This window comes from Phyllobates terribilis, unplaced genomic scaffold, assembly GCF_046119375.1.
Source record: "Phyllobates terribilis strain yellow unplaced genomic scaffold, ASM4611937v1 Scaffold_1__5_contigs__length_1240528914, whole genome shotgun sequence".
In the NCBI taxonomy this organism is placed as follows: domain Eukaryota; kingdom Metazoa; phylum Chordata; class Amphibia; order Anura; family Dendrobatidae; genus Phyllobates; species Phyllobates terribilis.
This window is the reverse complement of record NW_027362761.1, coordinates 1,146,885,149-1,146,911,637: the sequence shown is the minus strand read 5'-3', so window position 1 is coordinate 1,146,911,637 and position 26,489 is coordinate 1,146,885,149. Positions and strand designations below refer to the sequence as shown.

At 44.4% G+C, this 26,489-nt stretch overlaps 1 protein-coding gene across 2 annotated transcripts in view; it reads left to right on the top strand.

Annotated features, from left to right (window-relative positions):
* LOC141162218 (uncharacterized) overlaps positions 1 to 22,026 on the top strand; it is a 29,175-nt gene extending 7,149 nt beyond the window's left edge. Inside the window, exons 3-5 of one of the 2 annotated variants that reach the window (XM_073648092.1) lie at positions 6,543 to 6,632; positions 15,274 to 15,372; positions 21,954 to 22,026. In XM_073648092.1, coding sequence (XP_073504193.1) covers positions 6,543 to 6,632; positions 15,274 to 15,372; positions 21,954 to 21,979 — 215 coding nt within the window. In that variant the 3' untranslated portion in view covers positions 21,980 to 22,026. Of the gene's footprint in view, positions 1 to 6,530; positions 6,633 to 15,273; positions 15,373 to 21,953 lie in introns of both variants that reach the window. The other variant, XM_073648083.1, reaches the window with a different exon arrangement.
* Positions 22,027 to 26,489: the final 4,463 nt, after the last annotated feature.

Genomic DNA, 26,489 nt, shown 5'->3' with positions numbered 1-26,489 from the left:
TCAAACATATCACCAATTACGCTGAAGATACTCGGTACTCGCCCGAGCATACTCTGAAAGGGTTAACCGAACATACTCTCTCATCACTAGTTGCACTGCGTGAGGCAAATTATGTTCACATCAGATACTGACTGGTTTTCTGCCCCGCCCCATATCCAATAATACTGTAAAATCTCACATTTTAGAGTGGTCTTTTATTGTGGCCAGCCTAAGGCACACCTGTGCAATAATTATGCTGTCTAATTAGCATTTTGATATGCCACACCAGTGAGGTGGATGGATTTTCTCAGCAAAAGAGAAGTGCTCACTAATACTGATTTAGAAAAATTTGTGAACAATATTTGAGAGAAAAAAACTTTTTGCGTACATAGAAAAAGTCTTAGATCTTTGAGTTAAGCTCATGAAAGATGGGAGCAAAAACAAAAATGTTGCGTTTATATTTTTGTTCAGTATAGATATGAATTTCTAAGCATAAGGTTTCTTATGTAATGACGGGCATTCTGCTCTCCTCACTGCTCCCATTGCAGAGCTGTTATAGAATCATAGAATGTTAGAGTTGGAGGGGACCTCCAGGGTCATTGTGTCCAACCCCCTGCTCAATGCAGGAGTCACTAAATCATCTCAGACAGATGTCTGTCCAGCCTCTGTTTCCATTGAAGGAGAACTCACCACCTCTCGTGGCCGCCTGTCCTACTCATTGATCACCCTCACCGTCAAAAAGTTTTTTCTAATATCTAATCTGTATCTTCTCCCTTTCAGTTTCATCCCATTGCTTCTCATGTTTCCATGTGCAAATGAGAATAAGGATGATCCCTCTACACTGTGACAGCCCTTCAGATATTTGTAGACAGCTATTAAGTCTCCGCTTAGTCTTCTTTTTTGCAACCTAAACATTCCCAGCTCCTCTAACCGTTCCTCGTAGGACATAGTTTGCAGTCGGCTCACCATCCTGGTAGCTCTTGTCTGAACTTGATCCAGTTTTTGGGTATGTGCACACGATGCAGAAATGAAGCAGAAAATTTCTGCATCATTTCTGCATCTCCCTGGCAGAAAAAACGCATGCAGATTGTGCATGCATTTTTCCTGCGGAATACATGCGGATTCACATTCGTTTCCGCATGTGGATTGACAAGCGCTTTCCAGGCGATTTTAGCATCACCTGGAAAGTGCTTGACAACTAGGTCACACTATATAAATCCATGCAACCGGCATGGATTTATATAGTGTGACCCGAGAGAGTGGTAAAAATAAAAAAAATGTATACTTTACCCTCCGATGGCCCGCGCTGTCCTGCTTACACTCCGTTCTCCCTCGCCGGCAACTTTGAATTGAAAGACCTGCCAACGTCAGGAAAAAACTAATAACAAATAAATGAAAACTTGGGAATGATGATTGCTCTGATTTCTACTTATCTTTCGTTACCTATTGCAATATGGACTTATATTTTCAGTACGCACCACGTATGCTACTAGCAGCTTGTCCCAGAGGTGCATATTCATTGCTTGATACGGGAAATCAGCAGTACCATTGCATTCTTAATTTGGACATATAATAACAACTTGTATAATAAACACCATAAAGAGAAAAATATGTGTTTTTCAGTTGACCACAGTTCCCTAAAATAATACAGTAAAGAGCAAGTAAAACATTGTTTGTACCCCAAATTGATATCAATAAAACCATCAGCTCGGGATGCAAAAACAAGCCTTAGGCTGAGTTCACACGATGCGTTTTTCATGCGTTTCCGCGGCGTTTTTGCAGTTGCGTAAACGCCGCGGAAACGCATGAAAAACGCATGGTAGAAGGGCAGCAATGTTCCCCAATTGAAATCCGCATGTGCTGTGCCCATGATGCGGATTTTTCCGCAGCGTAAACGCTGCGGTCAAAAATCCGCAGCATGTCAATTAATTTTGCGGAAACGCTGCTCTTTTGCCGCCATTGACTTGCATTAGACCGCATGGAATCCGCATCACTGTATATGTTGATGCGCTTTTCATGCGGTCTAATGTGCGGATGGTACCCGGGTGTGGATGAGAGGACTCTCATCCAGGCCCAGGTACCATTAAAAAAAAAAGAATAAAATAAAAAATACATATATTCTCACCTTCTGACGGCCCGCGCAGCGTCCTGCTGGCTTCCCGGGCACTTCGCGGTTGAATGAAGGACCTTCGCTGACGTCAGAGTCATGTGACGGGTCACGTGACGCTGACGTCGGAAGGTCCTAAAGTCTTCACTGCCGGCAGCCGGGACCGATGAAGCAGGACACCGGGGGCCATCACAGGGTAAAGTATATATTTATTTTTTATTTTTTGACATTCACACACTATATAAATCCATGCCGGTTGCATGGATTTATATGGTGTGAAGTTGACAAGCACTTTCCAAGTGATGCTAAAATCGCTTGGAAAGCGCTTGTCAACCCGCATGCGGAAATGAAAGTGAAGACCGCTTCATTTCCGCATGTCCCTGGCAGGAAACCGCATGTACAATCCGCATGCGTTTTTTCCTGCCAGGGAGATGCAGAAATGCTCAGGAAAAAATTCTGAGCATTTCTGCATCGTGTGCACATACCCTTAGGCTATGTGCCCACGATGCAGAAATGCTCAGGATTTTTTCCTGAGCGTTTCTGCATCTCCCTGGCACAAAAAAACGCATGCGGATTGTACATGTGGATTGTACATGCGTTTTCCTGCCAGGGACATGCGGAAATGGAGCGGTTACCCACTGACATTTCCGCATGTGGATTGACAAGCGCTTTCCAAGCGATTAGCATCACTTGGAAAGTGCTTGTGACAACTAGGTCACAATATATAAATCCATGCAACCAGCATGGATTTATATAGTGTGACCCGAGAGAGTGGTAAAAATAAAAAAATAAATGTATACTTACCCTCCGATGGCCCCCGCTGTCCTGCTCACTCCGTTCTCCCTTGCCGGCAACAGTGAATTGAAAGACCTGCCGACGTCAGCGTCACGTGACCCGTCACATGACTCTGACGTCAGCGCAGGTCCTTCAACTCACTGCAAAGTGCCGGGAACCAAGCAGGAGCGGTGCGCGGGCCGACAGAAGGTAAGTATACATTTATTTTTTATTTTATTCTTTTTTTACAGCTTTTTTAATGGTACCTGGGTGTGGATGAGACTCTCCTCTCCTCCACACCCGGGTACCATCCGCATATTAGAACGCGCCAATTACGCAAGAACAGATGCAGTCTTGCTGAATTGGCGCGTTCTAATGCAAGTCAATGGCGGCGAAAACGCAGCGTTTCCGCAAAATTAATTGACATGCTGCAGATTTTTGAGCGCAGTGTTTACGTTGCGGAAAAATCCGCATCATGGGCACAGCACATGCAGATTTCAATTGGGGAACATTGCTTCCCTTCTACCATGCGTTTTTAATGCGTTTCCGCAACTGCAAAAACGCAGTGGAAACGCATTAAAAACGCATCGTGTGAACTCAGCCTTTCAATGTCTTTTTTAAAATGTGATGCCCATAATTGAACTGTTTAAGCTTATTTAGATCCTTCTGAATCCTTTCTCTGTTTTCTCTAGTGTTCGCTATCTCTCTTAGCTTTGCATCATCTGCAAATTTGATTAGTTTACCTTCAGTTCCCTTATCTAGATTATTTATAAAAGTGTTGAACAACACTGGGGCCAGGACAGAGCCTTGTGGTACCCCACTTGAAACATTCTTCCAATTGGATATACAACCATTTATTACCAACTCTTTAAGTACAATCACTGAGCCAGTTATGAATTCACCTAAGCGTAGCCTTGTCAATCCCATACTTGGTCATTTTTTCAATAAGTATAGTGTAAGATACTTTATCAAATGCTTTGCTGAAGTCGAGATATACTATATCTACCTCATTTACCTGATCCACCCAGTCAGTAATTCCTTCATAGAAGGAAATCAGATTAGTCTGGCATGACTTGTTTGCTTCAAACCCATGCTGACTCTAGTTACTGTATTCTTATCCAAGTACTTATATACATGCTCTTGAATAATTTGTTTAAAGATCTTTCCTGGTATAGAAGTAAGGCTCACTGGCCTGTAATTTCCTGGCTCCATCTTCTTTCCTTTTTTGAAGATAGGGAAAACATTTGCCCTTCTCCAATCTTCTGGGACTTCTCCTGTTCTCCAGGAATTTTCAAAGATTCTGGCTAGTGATTATGCAATTTCCTCTGCTATTTCTTTCAGTACTGTGAGTGATTACAAGCACGTAGAGCAGAGCTGAGTGTGATTACATACACCTTTGGCCTTTCATCTCATGGCATGGGGTGGGGCAGTACAGCAAAGCTTTTGTGTAATTATGAACACCTCTGCTGCTTCAGCTCTCTTCTTACAGTGCTGTCAGCTCTTCTGTACTTCTACTCCCCCTACACTTACTGTTATAAGATTAAGTCCGGGGTCAAAGTAGCGTATAGTATCTAATTCAAGAGCATCGGATGTGATATGCTAATGACACTCGACTCAAACTCTGCTGCGAGCATGAGATGATTTTCCGTACACTGTGCTCTGATCCTCTCGCATGAAGGAATCGCAGCACAGGTGCGGAGGAGATGGAGAAAGTAATTTCTCCATTTCTTCCATTGCCGGCATCTGCAGTAATTGCACTGCACTCGGATCACATTACATAGACTTGTATGAGTGAGTGTGATCCAATTCTCGGATACATGAATCGACATGAGAAAATAATCGCAGATCTGAGCTGCCCCATAGACTAACACTGGTTTAAGTGCTATGCAATGTTTTATCGCAGAGTACTCGGCTGTTTTATACAGTCGTGTGACTCCGGCCTAAAACTGAAAGTTGTATGTAATCACACTTATCTCTGCTCTGTTTCTGGCACTTTGTAATCACATTCAGCTCTGCAGTGAGACCAGTGAGGAGAGCAGACTGTCTGTCTCACATAAGAGAAAACCTGTTCTAAACAATTGTGGATGGGTGTTTTTTCTTCCCCTCTATACTGCTGTCTGCTTATGATTGGTCAACCTCATGCAGGGGAAAAAGTACACGCCCCCAGTGAAAAATTTCTGGTAATGCTCACACTGGACTTAACATAAATTATGACCAAAACTTTACAAGCTAATATCTCCGCAATGGAGATGAGAAATTCAAAAATAAAAAATGTTTTATTCAGCTCTTCAGCCACTATTCCATAATGTTGCCAAACTGGTAAAAGGTCCTTTTTAAGAGGTTAAATAAATTTCCTAGGCAAAAAATAATCCTTAAATTGTGAATGAAATAAATTACTAATGTAGTTCTATTAGGCTAGGTGACACAATCCTTTGGTGGCTGCTCCATCCCAGGTCCCAGGAGACAACATTACGTCTGTGTGCACGTAGCCAGATCAATAAATAAAAGGGGCTGGCTTTAAACTGAAATATGAAGTCAGCCAGCATCCTCCACACACTGTGCTTTTATGTACCAACACAAGATTTGTTGTCCTGTATTGAGCACAAGCCAAATTGTCAGAACTCTGATCAGGCAGCTCCAAGACATCTGGCCACATAGAACTTTATTAATAAGTTATCTAATTTACAATTTAAAACTCATTTATAAATATTTTATTTTACCTGAAAAACCCCTTTCAAGGTTTAAATATAAATATTTTGGCACTTGGTTGTTTACCTGCTGAAAGTAGTTTTCAGCGCATCAATTTTTGCCTAAATATGGACCAATAAATGACTCTAAAACATATGCAGGACCTGCTTATACTGCTCTCTGAATATGGGTCAACCTCTGCATCCTCTATAGGTATACTACTGTATAGCATATACAGGGGAGGCACAGGGCCACCTTCTACAACCCCTGGCAAAAATTATGGAATCACTGTGTTCGGAGGATGTTCATTCAGTTGTTTAATGTTGTTGAAAAAAAGCAGATCACAGACATGGCACAAAACTAAAGTTATTTCAAATGGCAACTTTAGGGCTTTAAGAAACACTAAAAGAAATCAAGATTAAAAATGTGGTACTCAGTAAGGATAATTTGTTTCAGACCAAGCAGAGGGAAAAAATTATGGAATCACTCAATTCTGAGGAAAAAAATTATGGAATCACCCTGTAAATTTTCATTTCCAAAACTAACACCTGTACCAGGGGTTGTAGGTAAAGGATGATGAGTTTCATATAGGATTTTAATCTAAAGTAATTTCTCTTTCCTCCTGTATCAGTAATTCCCTGAATACGAAGAGAGTTTTAGCGTTTAAATTGATATGTAAATAGCTTCTTCAGAGAGGAAGAGGGCTTGGACTCTAGGGCCACCTATTGGATGTAGCAATCCGAAAACATGAATAGGTCCATATTGACTTTTAGGATTGTTAATTATAATAGGTGGCCCTAGAATCCCATTTTTTTTTTTTGAAGAGACGAATTGCATATTTGAATTCCTAGACGAGCATGCATGGCCTAAATGTCTCCTTACGCCGACTTGGCACTTTCCACAAAGAGAAATGTTCTACCTTGGACATTGTGCATTAGGAATGTGTTGTTATATTTCTGCAATTAACAGTAAAATTCTCCAGCTTTTGTTCTAGATATCAGATTTTTGTACCTGACTACCGTTCTCATTATCCCCATACTGTTAATTATGTACTGCCTGTACTGCAAGAGGAAGAAGAAAAAAGGTAACTAACCGTAAAGTATTTTATTTCAATTTCATCTGCATTATTACTATAGGGGAATTGTCTTGTGAACATTGGGGGGCCCTATAGTCATGGGCATCAAAACCTTATACATAATGAGAATCACTATAATTTGTCCACTGTCTTCTGTCTATGTACAACACGACTTTACTATTACTCTGCTGAATTTACTTGGGTTGTTGTGGGTTTTTTAACATTTTTGTAATTCACAAAAGATCTACTATTTTCTGAAAAATTTGTTCAGAGATGAGTCAGCTGCAGGTCATTGTAACCAATGCCTTGCAAAGCGCTGGTCAGTGTAACATCTCCAACATGTAACCGCTAGACAACCACATGTGTAAGAACATAGCTGTCACCACTCATCATGCTCCTCCATGCACCGACGCACGTTACCCGACCAAGGTCAGCAAGAAGTAGGGCACACTAGGGACATCAGAGAGATTCTCAAACGTGATATATAACACTTTTGTTCCTCTCTCCTTTTATTTATTTCTTGTTTATTGTTGTGAGAGAACATAAGTAATTTTTTTTTTTTTTTACAAATTTCCAAAAAAATGTTCACCACTTTAATAAAAAAACAAAACTATGCATTTTGGTATCTCCATAATTGTACTGACATGGATAATTATATTGCTAGGTAATTTTTTTACTGTAAAGTGAACACTGTAAATAAAAAAACAAAACAATTGTGGATTTGCCTTTTTTTTGCAATTTTGCCACACTTGGAATTTTTTTTCTCGTTTTCCAGTACATCACATGATAAAATGAATGGTGTCATTCAAAAGTACAATTCGTCCTACAAAAAACAAGCTATGTTAACGCAAAGATAAAAAATTTATTTTGTAAAATTCTGCCACTGTTTTTCTTCATTTAAATGGTATGCTATTCGCCATGCTGCATAGACTGTTACCTTTAATCTGTGGGTCAGTACGAATATGGCAATTTATATATTTTAATTTATTTTTTATTACTTTTACACAATTAATACACTCTAAAAAAAATTTTTTTGTGTCGCCATATTCTGTATGAAGACTTACCGTATGTTGCATGACAAGATATCGTTTTCATCGGTGCCATTTTGTGGCACTGACTTTATGATCACTTTTTATTATCTCTTTGGGAGGCAAAATGAACAAACAAATGGCAATTATAGCCCCAATTCATCATTTAATTTTTTTTATGCCACTTTCCTTTTTTGTCTTGCTGTGTTTAGTTGCCATTTTTTGACGCCAAATTCATCAAAATGGGGCACGCAACTCATGAATTTGACCCAAGGTCAAAAATTGACTTTCTTGAACTGTGTTTTGCGACATTGTACAGTGCATTATCTAATCTGTTTGACTGACAACCTGTCAGGCCCTGTCCCCGGTGGGATCTGAATGGCTGAAGAACATGGCAAACACAAAGGCCATTGTCAGGCCTCATATTGCCAAAGTAACCCATTGGCCGATGAGCTGATAAAGGGAATGATCTCGCTTTGTTAAACTCCTCACATGCTTCTGTCACAAGTGACAGTGGCACCTGAGGGATTAAAGTGCTGGGATCGGCGCCATATCCAATCTCAGCACATGCCATGGGAGCCTGGTTGTGGGCTCATTCAGGCATCATATTTTCCATGAACAAGAAAAATGGACCAATTTTTTTGATCAGACTTTGATCACAGTTCGATCAGGGTGTAGTCAGTTTGGAGAGAAAAAAAAGAAGTTTCTCCACCTTTCTGATAGTCCGAGTGCGGATGTTATTCGAGTGTTGTCTGATTTTATCACGGACCTATAGACTTTGCATTGCCGATTTGGTCTAACCCTCAAAATGGGACATGTGAACAGCCCCATAGACTATCATACGTAAAAAACACAGATAGCACTCGTACGAGAAAAACTGATGATTGAATGATGCCTTACCCTGTATATACTTTAGTTGGATAGTCTACAATTATGTCTAAGCTAAGGGCTCGAGTGCCACTACTGCACCCTTAGTCTTACCAAGAGTGTTTAGCGTCAAATAGCCTTCTGATGTGCCCAGGGTTTACACACTAGGAGAAACGCATTGTGGCATTTTGAACAACATTATTACATGTGCCATATATAGCAAAATAGTGACATAAACTAATACTTATAGGCACCTGCAAATTGAGATTCTAGTTTGGCTTTTATCCTAAGTCGTATTGCAAGGCTCGTTGAAGGGTTGATATTGACTTTTCAGATGGCCACTTACAATAGGTGGTGCTAGAGTTATAGTCCTCTTCCTCTCTGAAGAAACAATTTGCATATTTAATTTCCAAGAGGAGCATGCATGGCTTTTAAGTCTCCTCACTCTGACATGCCAGGCTTGACATGTCACTCTCCATAAGGAGAAACATTACTCCTTAGATCCCAGTCCAGAGCCTCTCACCTAGTGTAATGCACACGCCCGGGCTGAGCGGCGAGTGCGTGTGATTCCACTGGACCGTGCCGGAGAGTGAATGCCTGGAGGGGCGTAACTAGGTATTCACCCGATCCGACCAGGGTCGCACGACGGCATACGACGCCAGTGCACCAAGGAGGAACCGAGTAGAGGGACCAGGTGCTACTCCAGGACAGACCCCGGACACGGCTGTTGGCCCACACAGGGGAATACAGGAACAGACAGGTTAGGCTGGCACACAGACTGGTGGGTATAGGCAGGCACGACTGGTATGCAGGCAGGCGGGTATGCAGGCAGGGGGGTACAGGCAAGTACGGCTAAAGTGCAGACAGGGAGGCACTAGCAGGTAGGAACACAGGCGGGATAGGACCCAGTACACACTGGGACTCAGGAACAGAACCACAGATGTGGTGGACAAGCACAGCAGAGTAAGGCCGCCCAGAGTGGTGAGTGAGAGCAGGGCAAGACGAGACCACCTAGAGCGGTGAGCGAGAGTAGAGCAGGACGAGGCCGCCTGGAGCGGTGAGCGAGAGAAGAGCAGGACGAGGCCGCCTGGAGCGGTGAGCGAGAGTAGAGCAGGACGAGGCCGCCTGGAGCGGTGAGCGAGAGTAGAGCAGGACGAGGCCGCCTGGAGCGGTGAGCGAGAGTAGAGCAGGACGTGGCCGCCTGGAGCGGTGAGCAAGAGTAGAGCAGGACGAGGCCACCTGGAGCGGTGAGCAAGAGTAGAGCAGGACGAGGCCGCCTGGAGCGGTGAGCAAGAGTAGTCAGAGCAAAGCGAGACTGCCGGAGCAATGAGCAAAGGGTCAGAGCAGAGCGAGACTGCCGGAGCAGTGAGCAAAGGGTAAGAGCGGAGCGAGACTGCCGGAGAAGTGAGCAAAGGGTCAGAGCGGAGCGAGACTGCCGGAGCTGTGAGCAAAAGGTAAGAGCGGAGCAAGACTGCCGGAGCAGTGAGCAAAGGGTCAGAGCGGAGCAAGACTGCCGGAGCAGTGAGCAAAGGGTCAGAGCGAAGCAAGACTGCCGGAGCAGTGAGCAAAGGGTCAGAGCGGAGCAAGACTGCCGGAGCAGTGAGCAAAGGGTCAGAGCGGAGCAAGACTGCCGGAGCAGTGAGCAAAAGGTCAGAGCGGAGCAAGACTGCCGTAGCAGTGAGCTAAGGGTCAGAGCAGGCCAGAACCGCCGGAGCGGTGAGCAAAGGCAGAGCAGGCTAGAACCGCCGGAGCGGTGAGCAAGGCAGAGCAGGCTAGAACCGCCAGAGCGGTGAGCAAGGCAGAGCAGGCTAGAACCGCCGGAGCGGTGAGCAAGGCAGAGCAGGGGGGACAGGGCTCTGTTCACACGGAACAGACAGGAAGGGAAAGGCAGAACCAGATACCCACAGGGTACTTACAGTGAAGTAGCGAGTGGACCACAAACTCACAAACGGAAGTACAGTGACAACGAGCAGGAGTTAGGTACGAGTTCAGACTCTGCAGAAAAAGGAAAGGTACAGACACAGGAAACATCCTAGAAGAGTATACAGACAAGAACAGACACAGTAGCAAGATACAGGAGCGGGTCTAGGTATGCGGCCCCTAGAAGGCGGAACGAACAGGCAAGGAGCGTGTTCAGACAGGCCTGAAAATACAGCCTCCAGGAAGGGCAGGCAAGCAAACACAGAAGGGGACCTGGCACATTCAGAGTGAGAGAGCACACTGAATGAAACACAATGCTCAGGCAGGGATTCATTGGAGGAGCTGGGTAAAATACCAGGTGACAGACAGCAATAGGCTGAGGACGCACAAGGGGTGTGCCCGCAGCAGGTACAAGAAACAGGAAGTGATCGGGCGCCGCCCTTAAGCAGCAGACACAGAGGCAAGCAGGCAGCATGGAGGGAAGCCAGGCTACCAGACTGGACTGGAGATCAAGTGCGCGCTCTTGCACAGTGGGAGATGGACCACTATGCAAGGACGCCGCCAGGTATGTTACACCTAGCCAAATCAGATATCATACTTTGCACTGACGAGGGGGACACCCCGAAACCCCATGTCAGCAAATTGAGATTCTGGTTTGGCTTTTATCCTAAGTCATATGGGAAGGCTCGTTAAAGGGTCAATACTGACTTTTAGGTTTTCTACTTCCAATAGGTGGCGCTAGCGTTCTAGTCCTCTTCCTCTCTGAAGTGACAATTTCCATAGGTAATTATCTTGAAATCATTACAATATATGTGGCATAAAATACACTATTGGCTCTAATAAATAGGAAGAGGCATCTGTCAGATTAAATACAGTCACACTGCACTTCTAATTGCATTAATGCAGACTGATATATTGACTTACCATATTATATACTAGCAGTAGTGTTCTCCATACTACGAGATGGTGAGTTCTAGTGTTTTTTTGTTGTTGTTTTTTTTACAGATAAGCCACATTTTTATTATTTAAATTGTGATTTTTTTATTTTAATTTTTTTTTTATAACGCTAAAAAGTTTTTTATTTTTTCATTGCTTACTAGTCCCACAAGGGGACTTGGACCTACTATATTTTGTATTGCATTGATACACTGTAGTACTTGTGTATTATAGTGCATTACTCCCTGGCTATAGCAGACGCAGAGGTCATTGTCAGGCTCCCATTGCCACACCAAACTGTCAGCACCCCGTTATCACACTGTGGGGGTTCCGATGGTTCTACTGACAGCAGCATATGAAGGGTTAAAGTGCTAAGATTGGCTCTATTTCCTGTCTTAGCACATGCAGTAGGAACCTGGTTGTGTATACCAGCCATCTTCTGCTGCGATTGGCACTGGCCCATTGCCTGCATCTGTGACATCCATCAGAAGTAACTGTACGATTCGATTGCGAGACATTACCTGCAATCTTGACTTAGTTACGTCCATTTGCAGGAAGGGGTTAATGTTGTACAGAGTTGAAATATAATTCCTTAAATACCACCTGTTTCTGTTCTGACCCTCAGTCCAATAAACATCCTCACCCCAGGGGCTAAGACACATACTACACCAGAATGACTTCTTCCAGTTGACTTATTGGAAGAGATAAACAGTCAGCCTTTGTACTTGGATGACATGGGGTGGGTGGAGATGGAGAATAAGATTGTAATGCTGGGCAGTGTTGTTGGTTCTGCGAGCTGTGATGGTAGTAGCCCCCTGAGTCAGGGCCAATCTCGAAGTGAGAATCAGGCAGGAGGGCAAGGAGCTCTAGCCATTTCCCAGTACAGAATGAATTGTCAGCCAAATCAGGAATGACGACAATAATTTTGTGGTGGACAAGACATGGGAACCAGAGGAGGTGATGCCATCAGAAGAGGAGTTTATTGGCCTCTGTGATACGCAGCGCACACGATGTGTGGCTAAAACACACATCACATGGGGCAAAATCTGCTTATCTGTGCTCATAAATGGAGCCGGTGATGTTACAACTATTGTTGATGAAGGAGGCTCAACAGCACCTGAAAGCTCTGGTGTTGGTCTTGGTGTTAGTGAGTCCTATGTGTGGCCATCTCGTTAGTGGAATTTCTTTTGCACGTTACCGGAGGACTAAGCTATTGCATTGTGCAGACTGTACTGTTGGAAAATAATCCGCTTACATCCTGGCACACATCAACTAAGAACTACATCGCTTCGTCAGCCCATAAAACATTATCACCTGCTCGTGTGGAGAAAGCAAACTGACCAGCAAGATGATCAAGGCTCAATTCTCTCCTCATGATCATCAAGCTACACATGCAAGTAGTGGCTTGTCGCCATCAGTCCCATCATCATCCTCAGCCACTGTTTTCCATAAACTTCTGCCTCTGCTCCATTGAATCATCAGTTCTCCTTTTGTGTGCCCGAGAAATATGTGTTCAGTCCAATTACATGGAAATTGTACTTCTATATGTCCAAGTTCTCTACAATGGATGCTAGATTCTACTGCCTTTTGTGAAAGACTTACGTGCACTCAGGCTCAATGGAAGATACCTAGCCGCCATTAAAAGCCATCTCTGCCAGGTATAGGCACAAAAAACTAAATTTTTTCAACAATAAAATTTATCATGTTAGATGCATCAATTTTTAGATACAACTCATCTTTTTCAATTTGGGTGAAATTCAATTTTATTGTGACTGCATCTGGGGTGAATTTTCTGACAGCAACCTGATGTGGATTGTGAGAATGGGCAAAATTGTTGAAAGTTATCAAACCAAAATTCTTTGAGTTCCATAAGTGAAATTTTCCTTTAAAAAACTGTACATTTTTTCCAATGTTGAAAAGAAATTTTAAAGTTGGGGAATTGGTGTATTACCTGGAAACTCTGTGTTCCCTAATTGGTGAAGCTTTTGTAGAGTCAGAGCTTGCTGGTGTGTGCGGCCCCGGTGTAGGGGAGATCAGAAAGGGGAAATTTTTCAAAATGGCAAAGTTGTTTAGCCCCTTCCTGACAATGCTAATTTCCATTTTTGTGCTTTTGTCTTTTCCGCCCCTTCTTCCCAGAGCCATAACTTTTTATTTTTTTTATCCGCCCAGATATGTGAGGGCTTGTTTTTTGCAGGACACGTTGTTCTTTTGAATGACACCATTCATTTTATCACAAAATGTACTGGAAAATGGGAAAAAAAATCCAAGTGTGGTGAAACTGCGAAAATAACACAATTCTGACATTTCTGTTTGGGAATTGTTTTTATGGTGTACATTGTATGGTAAAAATGACCTTGCAATATTAAGATTATCCTCTTCAGCATGATTATGGCGATATCAAACATGTCCAGTTTTTTTTATTATTTTAGTGGTGAAAAAAAAATCAGAACTTTTAAGAAAAAATTAGGGATGTTGTGTCGCCATTTTCTGAGACCCATAACGTTTTCATTTTTTGGTCGATGAACTGCGTATTTTTTGCAGGGCAAGACAAAATTTTTATTGATACCATTTTGGGATGGACATATTTTGATCGCTTGTTACAGTATTTTTTGTGATATTGCAGCAACCAAAAAACCCCACAATTTTAGCATTTTAATGTTTTTTCTGTTTACGGTGTTTCCTAATTAGGTTAATTATTTTTATGTTTTGATAGATTGAAATTTTTTCAACGTGGCAATACCAAATATGTGTATTTTTTATTATCTTTATTTTTAATAGTGGAAAATGGGAGTGACTTTTTCCCCCATTAAAGCGCATTGTCAGAATACCAGTGACGTCACTTGCAGGAGCGGTGCGGGTCTCTGCATGCCAGGTATTCTAACAATGTGCTCTGTTGCCGGCTCATTATTGCTGATCTGAGCCGGCAACAGAGAGTGCGCTGTCTTTGTGCACATCACACAGTTCACATCGTGCAGGGAATAGCCCAGCCCCTGAAATGATTGTCACTGATGACGCTTCGTTTCAAGGAGGGCGCAGGGGCTACAGCAGTGACCGCAGCCTCTGCCCCCTGATGAAGCTTTGTTTGAGTATCCCAGCATGCACTAGGATTTTCAAACAAAGTGTCATCAAAAAGGAAGCAGAAAGAAAAAATAATAGAAAAGCAATTAAATAGTGCAGTTAGGGAACGGTAGGGAATTTTTATTTCAAGTATATTAGAAAACAGTTTAGATTATGACATTAAATGGATAGGGATTTAAGAGGAAAATTACTTTGGATTTCGGAGCACCCCTTTAATTGGAATCCTTTAGCAGGATTTCACCACTCCTTCCCATTAAATAATATATATGGTCGTGTAGCTCTTTTAAAGATAAAACTAGTAATACCTTTACATGGCCAGTCTGTTCCTCTGTTACTGAGAAATCAGCATTTCAAATGATATGCAAATGAGGCTGAAGAACTATTTGTAGATCTGAAGCCTAGGTCACTTCAGCTCCTGAAGCCTAGGTCACTTCAGCTCTATTCCCTGCCAGCGCCGCCTCCTCCTGATTGATTGACAGCCTCTATGCTCTGTGACTTCGGGCAAAGGAGCTGTCAGTCAAGCAGGAGGAAGTGGCGCTGGAAGGAGCTGGAGTGACAAAGCCTTCAGATCTACAAATAGTTCTTCTGTCTCATTTGCATAGCAATTCAGACACTGGTTTCTCAATAATGGAGGAATGGACTGGCAATGTGAATGTAATGCTGGACTTGTCTTTAATAGAGATACATGCACATATTAATAGTTTCATGTGTACTATGTGGTTTATGATGTAAAATTAATCATTCCTCTTCAACACAATCTAACTTGAATACATTTATTACTAAATGGAATGAATGACATTGAAAATATTCTGCGTTTTTAGAACTCTTTCTTGATCACATCTACGGAAATGTTAAAAGAAACACATCAAGAACAAGTAAAAAGACAAGTAAAATGACAAGTAAAAGGACAGCTACCAAAAGTAAGTGATCACCTATAAGATCTTTGTTATTTAGAAGTTTTGTCCACTTTCACAACAATTATCTTTTAATGTCCAAATGCTATTTAAATAAATAATAAAGCAACTTTACAAATAGTCTTGATTAAGAATGTCCTACTATTTTGTTTCTATCCATTTACAGAATTATTTAATTAGTTATCATAGCTTAAAGGGGATTGTCCACTACTTGGACAACCTCTTCTTAATCTCTCTGTTTGCCCCCAGTAAAATAATAACACCTACGCTCACCTCCAGGGCCAGTGCCATTCCAGTGGTGTTGGCACTAGCTTTCACTTCCTCAGGATGTATGTGATTTGTCCGAAGGTGGGGAGAGTGAAGCCAGCGCTGATTGACCCCAGTGATTGTGTGACATAACAATGTTATGTGATCCCAGGGAGAGCCAGTGCCAACACTGCTGTAGCTGTGCTAGGGACAGGTGTGAGTGACGCGCCCCCTGGGCCAGTGCTGTTAGGGATACCCGGAGCCGGATCAGATGGGGGTTGTAGTCTCCGAGTGGCTGTGACCCGGTCCGTGCCCAGGGTGTCAAGCTCAGTGTGTGGCAGTCCTTATGATGTTACTAGATGTTCTTTTGTGTCGACTACGCCACCCGTTGAATTGCGGTCACTACGGCCGCCGCTGCAGCAGGGTCCGCTGAGGCTGATGGTGTTTGTGCAGCCCAGGTAGAATAACCCCCAACGGGAGGGGTATAGCCTCAGGGGGTCAGGTGCAGAGGATGGTGGTTGTGGAAGTGCAGTGAAGATGGTAATGAGAGTCAGAGTCGGGTTGTGCAGTTCAGGGTTCTTTACTTACTGCTGTTCTTGTACCGGTCACTCCGGCCTTGAGTGACCACCCGAGCCGCGCTGCGTCCACCAGGTCCTGGACTCGGCCAACCCCCAAGTAGTTCTGGAGCGTGGTTCCGAGCTCCCTTTCTGTCCTGTCCTCGTCTCTGGCCTTCCCCACCAGGGATCCACCTAAGTCCGGCTCCCTCGGGCCTCTTGTTGGTGAACCCTTGTCTCTGGGTTCCCTGACCCTATGCGTGGTCTGCCTTCCGGGTGGATATAGTGGGTGGCCGTGGCAGATTCTGCCCACGGCCTCCGGTTCCTGGCTAAGGTGTGCTGTAGCCTCTGCCAGCTTGGGATCCGGTACCCTGTTGCCAACTCTTCACCCTTTGATTTAGTTTGGGCTCTCAGAGTTCCTTCTTTCTCCCCCTCTGGGTCTTTCTTTCTCCTCTCTCACTCTTGGCCTTGGGGCTGCTCTGCTCCTCTGCTTTCCTCCACTGCTCTGCAAAAGACTGATGCCTCACTGACTGACCAGCCTTCTACAAAAGACTCCTCTGCAAAGACCCTGATCTAAGATGGTGCCCACCTTATATACTCCCTCTATGTGTGAGCTCAGGTGACCAGCACCCAATGAGCTCCTAGCTTTACCCAGGCTGCTCCCCCTATCTGCCCCTACACTACTGGGATGTTCCACCCCCCTCCCACTCCAGCCAAGGACAGACTCGGTCGTACCTGCACATTATTAAGTGGGAGTACCATTGGTCCGTCCTCCGGAAATGGGATGTGTGTAGTGCATGCAGCTAACCGAGCTCAGTTCCACACTCCATCCTTACCCGGGAGTGGAATATCACACCTCTGGGTTGAGGTGCAATACCCCTGTAGCAGCCGAATCCTCAGGGTGCTACATTCCCCCCTGGTAAATCACAGCACGTCCTCGGGCTGTAAAATATAAACATCCAAAACATACAAATTTTTTCATAACATAAACATATAAAACATATAAACATTATCAGCAGCATAAACTTTTCATATAAATAACATTTTTGTAAACATTCCTGTCTCTGGTTCCTCCGGTCACGGTGCAACTTGTGACCGGGTAAAGTGCGACAGTCTCTTGAAGAAACACGGTTTTCCTATAAAACCAGTAGGGGGCGCTTTAGGAAGCGCAACTATATACAAAGGGAAGGTATGGCCGCTCTCAGTCCTCGGCCAGGTAATGGGAATAGGGACACACGGGGTTAACAGTTCAATCTTGGCTGGTCCCAGCGGGGACTATATTTTAACTAGAACAGTTCTTATACCCTGACGGGTAACTTTATACAGTCTCTGTCTACCGTACTTCAACGACGGCGTCCTCCTGCTCTTTCTTGTTGGTTGGTTTCAGTTTCAGACCCGTCCGGGCACGTATGCTGGGCAAATAGATCTTCACCCAGGTGCGGCACTCTAGATGCTGAGGGCGCGTTGATGGTAGCGGCGCCCGGGTTAACCAGGCCTTGCGACCAGGCCTGGGGCACCTTAAAGGTAAAGGGCACCGTAAGAACGGTGGCGCCCTGGGTTATTCGGCCCTGCGACCAGGCCGGTGGCTCCGCGGAGGTAGGGGGCGCTGTCGGTATTGCGGCGCCCGGGGGTACTAGGCCTTGCGACCAGGCCGATGGTACTTCCTGCTTGGCCACGCTCGGGGTCGAGGCGTGTGACGTCACAGGGGTCGCGGCTTCCGTTTGAGGCCTAGTCTGCGGCGGTGACGTTGCAGCGACGGGCACGGCAGGGGGTACTTCGGGCTCTGCGACGGGGAGCTGGGGCAGGCACGCGGTTTCCCGGCTCGGGGTAGTGACGTCCCCTTTACCTGCCTCCATTCGTTCGGCTCCCTTCTCGGCGCCGTCTCCGGCCTTCAGTCCTCCTGCGCCATCCTCAGAGGCGGTCTGTCTCCTCGTCTCGGGTGGCGTGCTCCGCTGACGGGTTTCGGTCTGCTGGGCCATCTCTCGGCTCCACTCCGCCAACGTCTCTCGCTGCACCCGGGCCAACCTCTGTGCGAGGCCCTCCAACGCGGTCTGTGCACACTCCCGGTCTCTGGGGAGCTGTGCTAGGATCTCCAGCAGGCCTTCTGGAGTGGCGACCTGCAACAGGCTCCTGACCACTGGGTCGGTGCTGCCTGGAGTGGCGGCCCGCATCAGGCTCCTGACCGCTGGGTCGGTGCTGCCTGGCTCTCCCTCCATCTCCGGGTAGGTTTTCTCTGGACTCTCTTCCAGACGTCTTGTCTCCGGGTGCGCTCTCTCCAGACTGCTCCAGGCGACACCCATCTTTGTTCTCTTCTTCTGTCTCCGCCCACATCGAGGGTGGTCCCGGGGCAACTTTGTGATTGTCAGTTCCAGGGGCAGTTCTCTCACGCTGATGGACACTTCCAGCATCACAGTCTCTGTTGGTGGGCGCGGTTTCCGCTTTTGGCGCCATTCTTTGACCTGGCCCACGATGGGAGGTGGCCTTTTGCCACCCTCTGGCACGCCCATAATGGCGTCCGCTCCCCCAAGGCGGGAAATCTTCAGAAATGGCGGGAATCGTCTCCCAGTGGCGGGAAACTCCATGGATGGCGGGAAAAAGCTGCAAATGGCGGACAACCGGCGGGAAACGACCTGTGATGGGGCCCGATGGCGGGGACCCTTCGGAACCGGCGGGAGACTTCTTTTTAAGGTAACGGTGAACTTTTCTTCAGGCACGCAGTACCCGGTTGTTGCGGGCACGTTATCCTGCCGACTACGCCAAAGTTGACGCGCCCCCTGGGCCAGTGCTGTTAGGGATACCCGGAGCCGGATCAGATGGGGGTTGTAGTCTCCGAGTGGCTGTGACCCGGTCCGTGCCCAGGGTGTCAAGCTCAGTGTGTGGCAGTCCTTATGATGTTACTAGATGTTCTTTTGTGTCGACTACGCCACCCGTTGAATTGCGGTCACTACGGCCGCCGCTGCAGCAGGGTCCGCTGAGGCTGATGGTGTTTGTGCAGCCCAGGTAGAATAACCCCCAACGGGAGGGGTATAGCCTCAGGGGGTCAGGTGCAGAGGATGGTGGTTGTGGAAGTGCAGTGAAGATGGTAATGAGAGTCAGAGTCGGGTTGTGCAGTTCAGGGTTCTTTACTTACTGCTGTTCTTGTACCGGTCACTCCGGCCTTGAGTGACCACCCGAGCCGCGCTGCGTCCACCAGGTCCTGGACTCGGCCAACCCCCAAGTAGTTCTGGAGCGTGGTTCCGAGCTCCCTTTCTGTCCTGTCCTCGTCTCTGGCCTTCCCCACCAGGGATCCACCTAAGTCCGGCTCCCTCGGGCCTCTTGTTGGTGAACCCTTGTCTCTGGGTTCCCTGACCCTATGCGTGGTCTGCCTTCCGGGTGGATATAGTGGGTGGCCGTGGCAGATTCTGCCCACGGCCTCCGGTTCCTGGCTAAGGTGTGCTGTAGCCTCTGCCAGCTTGGGATCCGGTACCCTGTTGCCAACTCTTCACCCTTTGATTTAGTTTGGGCTCTCAGAGTTCCTTCTTTCTCCCCCTCTGGGTCTTTCTTTCTCCTCTCTCACTCTTGGCCTTGGGGCTGCTCTGCTCCTCTGCTTTCCTCCACTGCTCTGCAAAAGACTGATGTCTCACTGACTGACCAGCCTTCTACAAAAGACTCCTCTGCAAAGACCCTGATCTAAGATGGTGCCCACCTTATATACTCCCTCTATGTGTGAGCTCAGGTGACCAGCACCCAATGAGCTCCTAGCTTTACCCAGGCTGCTCCCCCTATCTGCCCCTACACTACTGGGATGTTCCACCCCCCTCCCACTCCAGCCAAGGACAGACTCGGTCGTACCTGCACATTATTAAGTGGGAGTACCATTGGTCCGTCCTCCGGAAATGGGATGTGTGTAGTGCATGCAGCTAACCGAGCTCAGTTCCACACTCCATCCTTACCCGGGAGTGGAATATCACACCTCTGGGTTGAGGTGCAATACCCCTGTAGCAGCCGAATCCTCAGGGTGCTACATGAGCATAGGTGTTATTATTTTATTGAGGGCAAACATAGGGATTGAGAAGAGGTTGTCCAAGAAGTGGCGAACAAGTCAGTCCTTAATTGGAGGTGGGGACCTACCAAGTCAGATTGTGGCACTTGAAACTTGTGATCTTCCTCAGTATTGCTGTGTTTCTTTTGGATAAAGTCTGCAAATACCTATAATACCAACATTGTGCTCTAGCGCCACACATAACATAAGGGGTGGAAGTGCAGTAGTACAACACTGCAGGTGGCACCAGTGGAGTGGAGTCCTGGACCTCAGCCACTACCTGTATCTCCAGAGATATTCCTATTATATAAAACTGTGCACACAATCAATATTGGGGCAGCGATCTTCCTGACTTGTGGAGTAGCAACCTCCCTGAAATCATCAACCCAAACTTTCTTAGAGATACAGTGAAACGGACAGCGGTACTGAAGGGCCACTAAGAATGTTGTATCAATGTAACATTAGTAAATTGTGGGGTTGTTAAGCCTGCTGATGTCCCAAAAAAACACATTTTTTGGACACATTACTGCCTATCCAAGACAGACAAAGTGTGCGAGACGTGTCCGAGCGAGAACGATGTCACTGGAGCAAAAATCAGACGAGGAGATGAGAAACTGGCCAGAAATCTCACCTTTGACCACTAAGTCCGTCCTAAGTGGGTCCTCCTGTTTGGGAAGTTTACATTGGAACCTTAGATTGCTGGACATGGTCGCATAGTCTACCAAATGGATAAGGATGACTTGAAAACAGCTCTGGTGTCTCATAGTGAAATCAATTTCAAAGTTAATTAGAAATGAGGTTATAGTAGTAGAAAAGAGTTTAAAAAATAATTAGAGGGAATCTGTCAGCGGGTTTTTGCTATGTAATCTGAGAGCAGTATGTTATAGGGACAGAGTCTGCGATTCCAGCAATGTGTCACTTGTTAGGCTGTGTGCTGTGGTTTCAATATAATCAGTGTTTTATCAGCAGGAAATTATCACTACTCTACTCAGACAACTCCTTCTCAATTACTATGTTCCTCCATGTAAAAGAAAAACGGCCATTTCAGCCCTGCGTAGTACAAAATCTCTTTAAGTGAAATCGGTTACTAAATGTTATCATGAGGTTCTCATACCAAATTATATGCAATCTTTTCAGAATTAACCCACATAACATATCACAAAATTACAAGGAATAGGTTGCTTATAGAACTATCTTAGTATCCAGCCAATATGACTTCTTTATATCAGTTTGGCTTTGTGTGCTGTCACCGGGTGCAAACAGTCTTTTAAGGGACATGCACACGACGTCTTTGAAACTCAAGTAAACCCCCTAGTAATTCAAGCAGAAGACGCTTCAGGAAATTCTGGCAAAACCGCAGCAACAATGGCTGCCACACAGCACCAACACCATGTGAATAGATGTAAAAAAAAACCAAGCTGCTGTTTTTGTGCTTGTGGGGCGGTGTGGCCTGGAGTTATGGGGACACAATCTTGCAGCATGGGTTTTGTGAGGCACCAGGTCACCCATCCTGCTGGTGCACTGTCACTGTGCACAGCACTATGAGGTTCACCGTGACGTGGCAGTGCGCTTCATACAGTTTGATCAAAATGTTAAACTAAGAACCTCATGTTCAGTTCTGTAAATTTTTGCCGAGAGGCGTTAGATCAATGTATGAATATTTGGATGTGCGGTCCATGTCTTTTTTCTACAGTTCAGAATATTACATGTTAAAATGTGTTAAAATCTTGTCTTGACCTCTTTGTTCCTTTTTCTTGTTTTTACAGGGGACACAAAGAAGACATCGGTATGAAGATGTCACGATAAAATCAAATAAACTGGTTATCCCAGTTTACACCAGTTTGTATTTTAACTTGTACATAGGACATAGCTACCGAGGTCACATCTTGCACTGTGCAAGCATCGAGTATCCTGGAAAAGGAAGACATTTTTATTTTCTTAAATGTTTAGAAAGGGAAAACAATAGTCAGAGAATTGAGGCGTTTGTCTACAATTATCCGCCAATAGTTTTGCATCAGTATTTATCAAGAGGATATAAGGTGGCAGTAACAAGTAAACTACTTTCGGTAAAATGGATTGGTGGCTCTGGATACTTTTGGATCAATCACCGTTCCATCTGAATGATCGTTTCGCACTGATGTCAATATTTATTAAGAGCTGTCTTCCAAAAATGCTGAAAATATCAAGAGGGTTGTGGGTGATCAAACAAAAAGCAACGATACTGTGCATGAGGATGACATTAGCCACGTGTTCATAAAGAAGCCACTGACTGTCCTGGACTATAATGCCAGATTGGCTGGAGCTTGTCATTTCATTCAAATCATTATTTTTCCTTACATGGAAATAAACATAAACTTGATCTTTTTTTATGAAATTTGGATTGGAGATAAAGTAAAATAATAAATAAACAAAATATTATTAAGTATTCCTTTTTTTTTATTTATTTTTATTTTTAAAACTTTGATTTTTTTTTTTTTTTTGTTGTTGAATACCTGATTGTAAGAGACGGTGTCTCAACGGAGCTTGTGTTAACAGCAGCTAGCTGATATGCTTTTCAACAGCCACTTGGATTTTTTACCCTGGAAATGACACAACTTCTACGGGAGAATGTTGAGGACATGCTGTGTGACCTTTGCTAAAGTCATTATGCATGTAGGAAGAGAAGGTGAGCTGTGGCCGTCACATTTTGTCACTGGTGGATACCGCATTATCTAGATATAGATGTGGCCTTTCATTGTAATTCTACCTGTGATGATAATGAGATTAGTTTTGAGAAGTGATTGTTACAGAACAGATTGTTTCAGACTTTTGAACTTTTGAAGTCTCGGTGATCAGTATACGGACTGTATTATTTCATGATTATTTTAAATACATCAATAAAATTCTCCCATTTTTTAAATAAGTTCATCTTAAAAACTTAATTTCAACCCCAAATACTTTTCTGATGATATGTTCCCTTCTGTTTGATATATTTGTAGTTGAATTTCTTTTTTTCTTACACTGCTTTATTTTCCTTCCTGTATTTTCTGTAATGTCTCTACAAGTTCTCATGATACCCCATAAAAGTAATGCCGCCATGGTGTATTTCAACGTAAAACTGAAAATACAAATGAATAAGGCTTCCATACTGTACACATAAATAGTGCAGCAATAGCTTATGATTAAATAATATCGCCATAATACTGCCACTCTGTTAATATTGATAGTGCCACCATAGCATGCACATTCTTGAATGAACCATGAGGTGAGATAAGGAGCTCTTTTAGAGCTGCAGAGTTAGTAAGTTTTCCTCCCTGTACTTATTTGTGTCCTTGTTCCCAGAGCCATAGCGGTTTTATTTTTTGGTCAATATGGCCGTGTGAGGGCTTTTTTTTTGCGCGCCGAGCTGAAGTTTTTATTGATACCATTTTGGGGTAGATCCGATGTTTTGATCTCCCGTTATTGCATTTTATTGCAATGTTGCAGCGACCAAAAAATGTAATTTTGGCGTTTAGAATTTTTTTCTTTTTACGCCGTTTACCAATCGGATTAATTCTTTTTTTATATTGATAGATTGGGCGATTCTGAACTTGGCGATACCAAATATGTGTATGTGTTTTTTTTTATTATTATTTTATTTTGAATGGGGCGAAAGGGGTGATTTCAACTTTTATATTTTTTAAATATTTTTAAAAACATTTTTTTTTCACTTTTTGCATGCTTCTATAGTCTCTATAGGAGACTAGAAGAAGCAACTGTCCGATCGCCTCTGCTACATAGAGGTGATCAGATCACCTCTATGTAGCAGAAATCCTCCTGTGCTATGAGCGCCCACCACTAGGTGACGCTCATAGCGAGCAGTACATGACAACCACTGGAGTCTGCTGCAGACCCAGGGTTGTCATGCCCACCCATCAGTGACCCGCGATCACGTGACGGGGTCACCGATGGACGGGGTAAGTGACGCGCTTCTGGCGCGGTGCTGTTAAATGCCGCTGTCAGAGATTGACAGTGGCATTTAACATGTTAACAGCCGCAGGAGCAAATTGTGAAATTTTTTAGATCCAACAGTAATCCATGACAATTTTAGACTGTTAGTATGTTATTAGAAATTATATGAGTCTGAACCTAAAATACATACTGGGCTTCAATATAGAGACAAAGGATGTTCCGGCATCAGGATAAGGTTAGAACTTGAAAAATTTATTGCAAACAAATAGATAAAAAAAAGCAATGATTAATGACACAGATCTGAAACGCGTTTGATAATAACCACATTTTGTCTTGCTGTGAGCTAGGGTTATGTTTTAATCTATTTGTTTACAATACATTTTTCAAGTTTTAACCTTATCCTGACGCTGGAACATCCTTTTTCCCTATATTGGACCCCTACTGCACTGCTGGTTCTGTGCGTGGATCTGCTATCAGGGTGAGCTGACTACTTGCTTTTGTCTTTTTACATACTGGACTTGTTACAAGTCCCCCAGCACAAACCACAATGCATGACTTCACAAGTGTATTCTAATTTGTGCTGCTACACAATATATGTAGATAGTCACTCTACGTGTGGTCAATGTCCTTCTGGATTTCCTGTAACAGGAAACCAGTGTTATGTGTATTGCTTCATTTAACACATTTCTTTGATTATATCTCATAGCTAAGACAATAATAAATGTTTTTTGCTATTCTACTATGAAGACTTATAAGGGGTGGTGATGATCCACCACTAAAATGATCGAGTGCTCGGTACTCAAATCGAGCAGGTCGGACACTCAGATGTTCTGGATGCGCTGAGGAGGGGGGTTTACCATAAATTCAAAGAAGTGTGGCATGGGGAAAGAGAAGGCAAAATATTTGGGCTACATGGTTGGAAAAGGCGAAATAGAGCCGCAAGTGAATAAGGGGTCAGCAATTCAAAATTGTTCGCAATCGGTCTCCATGAAACAGGTTCTGGCATTTCTGAGAATGGTCAGATACTATCGGCAGTTTATCCCAAATTTCAGCATTATAGCTGCACCCCTGACCAACCTTCTTAAGGGCACAAAGACGTTGATGGGCAAATGGTCTCTTGAAGCAGAGATGGCGCTCCAAGAGTTGAAACTCATGGCTACAGGACTTCAACTTTCATGTGGAACACAGGCCCGGGAAGCTGTGTTGTAACGCCAATGCCCTGTCTAGACTTTCCTGTTGGGAGACATGGTTGGAAAAGGCGAAATAAAGCCACAAGTGAATAAGGGGTCGGCAATTCAAAATTGTCCGGAATCGGTCTCCATGAAACAGGTTCTGGCATTTCTGAGAATGGTCGGATACTATTGGCAGTTTAACCCAAATTTCACCATTATAGCTGCACCCCTGACCAACCTTCTTAAGGGCACAAAGACGTTGATGGGCAAATGATCTCTTGAAGCAGAGATGGCATTCCAACAGTTGAAACTCAGGGCTACAGGACATCAACTTTCATGTGGAACACAGGCCCGGGAAGCTGCGTGGTAACGTCGATGTCCTGTCTAGACTTTCCTGTTAGGAGACTGAAGGTGCCAAAACCCCTGGCTTTGGACAGAGTGGAAAATGTGACAAAGTCAAGTACTGGCAGGGAGATATGTTTCAGTGAATATGTTAGTTTCAGTGATATGAACCTAGGAAAATACTCCAGCACACTAAGTGGTGAGAGGGGTTAATCAGCCATGTTTAGTGCTAGGCTGATTGAATAGCATTAGAGTGGGAAGAGTCCAGAGGATAAATACCCAGCCTTCTAGAGGCATGGTTGGGTCTGGAGGTGCACACTCTGGAGCTGTGTTCTCATGTTAAGGAAAGCTGGACCTTGTGTTGTTTGTTCCCGAAGTGGGTGGATTCCCATAGCAGCAAGGACTGTGCCATACATTGTTTTTGTTTTCCTGTTAGGCCGGGAAGGCTGTGTTTGCTTTTCTAACATTGCACTGGTTTATGCAGTCCTCTTAGTAAACTCGTGGAGAATTTTAATAAACCAGTGGAAGATTTAAAGAGACAGTGTTTCTGTGTCTATCTCTATTTGCCGCCGAGTGAGCTGATCTGCCTCAACATATATATATATATATATATATATATATATATATATATATATATACATATATATGTGTGTGAAGAATTGTAAAGGTAGACCTTATACACATCCTGTAAAAAATATGAAGGAGTGCATCATACACACCCTGGAAAAATTAAGAGCGAGGGTCACATGATGACCCTTTAAAAGTTATGAATGAGGGCTGCCTGTTGACCCCCTCTTGAGACACTAATTGCCATCCCCTCCTTCACCTTCTGCTGACCATAGCTGCTCAAATATTTGG